The 2,904-nt window shown below is 37.5% G+C and overlaps 1 protein-coding gene across 1 annotated transcript in view; it reads left to right on the forward strand.

Moving 5' to 3' along the window:
* Nucleotides 1-2,904, forward strand: part of SAMHD1 (SAM domain and HD domain 1) — a 90,770-nt gene that overhangs the window by 44,243 nt on the left and 43,623 nt on the right. Inside the window, exons 7-8 of the mRNA XM_012658941.1 lie at nucleotides 826-917; nucleotides 2,528-2,643. Of these exons, the coding sequence (XP_012514395.1) occupies nucleotides 826-917; nucleotides 2,528-2,643 (208 nt within the window). The remainder of the gene's footprint in view (nucleotides 1-825; nucleotides 918-2,527; nucleotides 2,644-2,904) is intronic.

Consider the following 2,904-nt stretch of genomic DNA (forward strand, 5'->3'; position numbering starts at 1 on the left):
GAACAATGTGGTGGTTAGGGGTGCTGACCCTCCCACACAGTCGAATCTGGGTATAACTTTCGACTCCCCAAAAAACTTAATTACTAATGGCCTACTGTTGACCAGAAGCCTTACCAATAACTTAAATAGTTAATTAACATACATTTTGTATGTTACATGTATTATGTACTATATTCTTACAGTAAAGTAAGCTAGAGAAAATGTTAAGTTTATCGTAAGGAAGAGAAAATACATTTACTGTTCGTTAAGTGGAATGGGATCATCATAAAGATCTTCATCTTTGTCATCTTCACATTGAGTAGACTGAGGAAGAGGAGGGGTTGGTCTTGTTGTCTCTGAAGTGGCAGAAACAAAAGAAAATCCACATACAAGTGAACTGACAAAGTTCAAACCCCTGTTGTTCAAGGGTCAACTACTGAAATCATCAGGTCCCTGCTAGATGGCAGTCATGTAACCAAACACTAGTGTAGTACTGTACCATAGAAAGTCTTTCTGTCAAGAACAAAGAACACAAGAATTACACCTGTTTCCTAGAGTTATTCGGAGGATTAAAAGATACTTTTAAGATGCCTAAAAGAGAACCTGTCATAGTTAGAAGATGCAGTAGATTTTAGTATACTGAAAAACTGAAAGTTGCAAACCAATAAGTAGCTTTACTAATTCTGCTTCCCCATTTTTTAATAGGCTAGGGCTTTTAATGAAATAGTCCCTGTGCATAGCCTTCTTGTCTGTCACCATCCCTTTTCCTTCTCTTATGTACTTACCTATTAATAAGGTTAACATAATTTGATCCTGCCTTAATATTTATTTCATGTTTTCCTGTAGGAAGTTGGAAATCTGTATGACATGTTCCACACTCGCAACTGTTTACACCGTAGAGCTTATCAGCACAAAGTTGGCAACATCATTGATAAAATGTAAGAAATTTGATTGTTATTTCCCTATAAAATTTTCCATGATACTTTGCTGGAATATCCTACTAGAGTCAATTTAAGATTTCTAGACAAATTCAAGTGAATTTTAAGTGAATATATCTAAAATGGTTTCCTTAAACAAAAACAAAATCTAGCATAAAGTGAACTTAATTTAGTTGGAGGGAGAAGAGGGAGGTGAATAGAGGGGTAGATGAAGGGACGAAGAGGTGGTTTATGCTAGACATGAAGAGGCAATGCTGGGATAGCTCAGGGCCTCTGCACAGGGAGTCACTTACATACCAGACATGAGTCATCAAGGTAATGGGAAGTGGGACATGAATAATTGACATTCTGAGATTAATGACAAAAATTAACTTTAAGAAGTGAGATTAATGTCTGTCCTTACCCCGTCAAAGATTTATCAAAATTAGTGCCAGATTGTGAAACCCACAGGAATTTTATGTCTTCCCAGTCCAGTCAAAACCACTGCAGAAAAGTATGCACAGCCAAAGCTCTAGGTGACTCACAGGCCCCATGAAGAGTTATCAAAAATTGGGTATGGGGCCGGGCGCAGTGGCTCACACCTGAAATCCTAGCACTCTGGGAGGCTGAGGAGGGCAGATTGTTTGAGCTCAGGAGTTCAAAAGCAGCCTGAGCAAGAGCGAGACCCCCTCTCTACTAAAAATACAAAGAAATTAATCGGACAACTAAAAATATATAGAAAAAAAATTAGCCGGGCATGGTGGCACATGCCTGTAATCCCAGCTACTTGGGACGCTGAGGCAGAAGGATTGCTTGAGCCCAGGAGTGTGAGGTTGCCGTGAGCTAGGCTCACGCCACGACACGCACTCTAGCCCAGGCAAAAGAGTGAGACTCTTGTCTCAAAAAAAAAATTGGGTATGGGTCAAGTTAATTTCATGTCTCTAAAATGCTTTAAATTGATTTATTGTAAACCTTTCATGTTTATTTTTACATTTGTGTTGAGGAAATTTATCTTCATTTCTGTTTGTACCTATCCTTTGTCATGAATAGACTAGTTAGAATACATTCTCCTATTTGTATGATTGATAATTTGGTAAGAGTTTTTTTTTTGTTTTTTGGGTTTTTGGTTTTTGTTTTAAATTTGGATCTAGATTCAAAGCTTCTTTCTGAGTTGCTTAAATAAAAATTACTTAACTTCTGCATCTATAAAATTGGGGCTGATTGATACCTACCTTATTGTTGGAAAGATTAAATAAGATAATATTTCTAAAGTCCTGCCATAGTGTCTGGGTTTGTTTGTTTTGAGACAGAATCTTGCTCTGTCTCCCAGGTAGAGTGCAGTGGCATCATGATAGCTCACTGCAATCTCAAACTCCTGGGCTCAAGCAATCGTCCCGCCTCAGCTTCCCAGAATGCTAGGGTTACAGGTGTGAGCCACCTCACCCAGCTGATAGTGTCTTGAATGCAGTAAGCATGGTAGCTCCCTGCCCCTATTTAGTATGATCAAGAAGGAGTTATTTGTAAAATGTCATACATCAAGATTTTATTTCCCTAAAGTAGAAAGAGTTCTTTAAGGCATAAAGCAAATATTCAAAATTTCTCATAAGCATAAATTTTTACAAAATCTTTAGGATTACAGATGCTTTGCTCAAAGCAGACCCCTACATAGAGATTACAGGTGCTGAAGGAAAAAAGTATCGCATTTCCACATCAATTGATGACATGGAAGCTTTCACCAAGCTGACAGGTAAGAACTAGAAGATAACATAAATGGTACTTCTCAGATAAAGTATAAGCTGGATTGCTGATGTGTTATTTTCCAAATGTTCAAATGTATTTTAGCTTCCCAAGTGATTATATACTTTGGATTTGAGTTTTATCTCTGCCTTGTACCAACAAAATGACCTCGATAAAGTGATTTAACCTCTCTGAACCTTAGTTTTCTCATTATAAAGTGAGGATAATGATACCTAGCATATAGTTTTGTTGTAATGTTTAAAGTACTCGA

This window comes from Propithecus coquereli, unplaced genomic scaffold (genome assembly GCF_000956105.1).
Source record: "Propithecus coquereli isolate 6110/MARCELLA unplaced genomic scaffold, Pcoq_1.0 Scaffold590, whole genome shotgun sequence".
Taxonomy (NCBI): domain Eukaryota; kingdom Metazoa; phylum Chordata; class Mammalia; order Primates; family Indriidae; genus Propithecus; species Propithecus coquereli.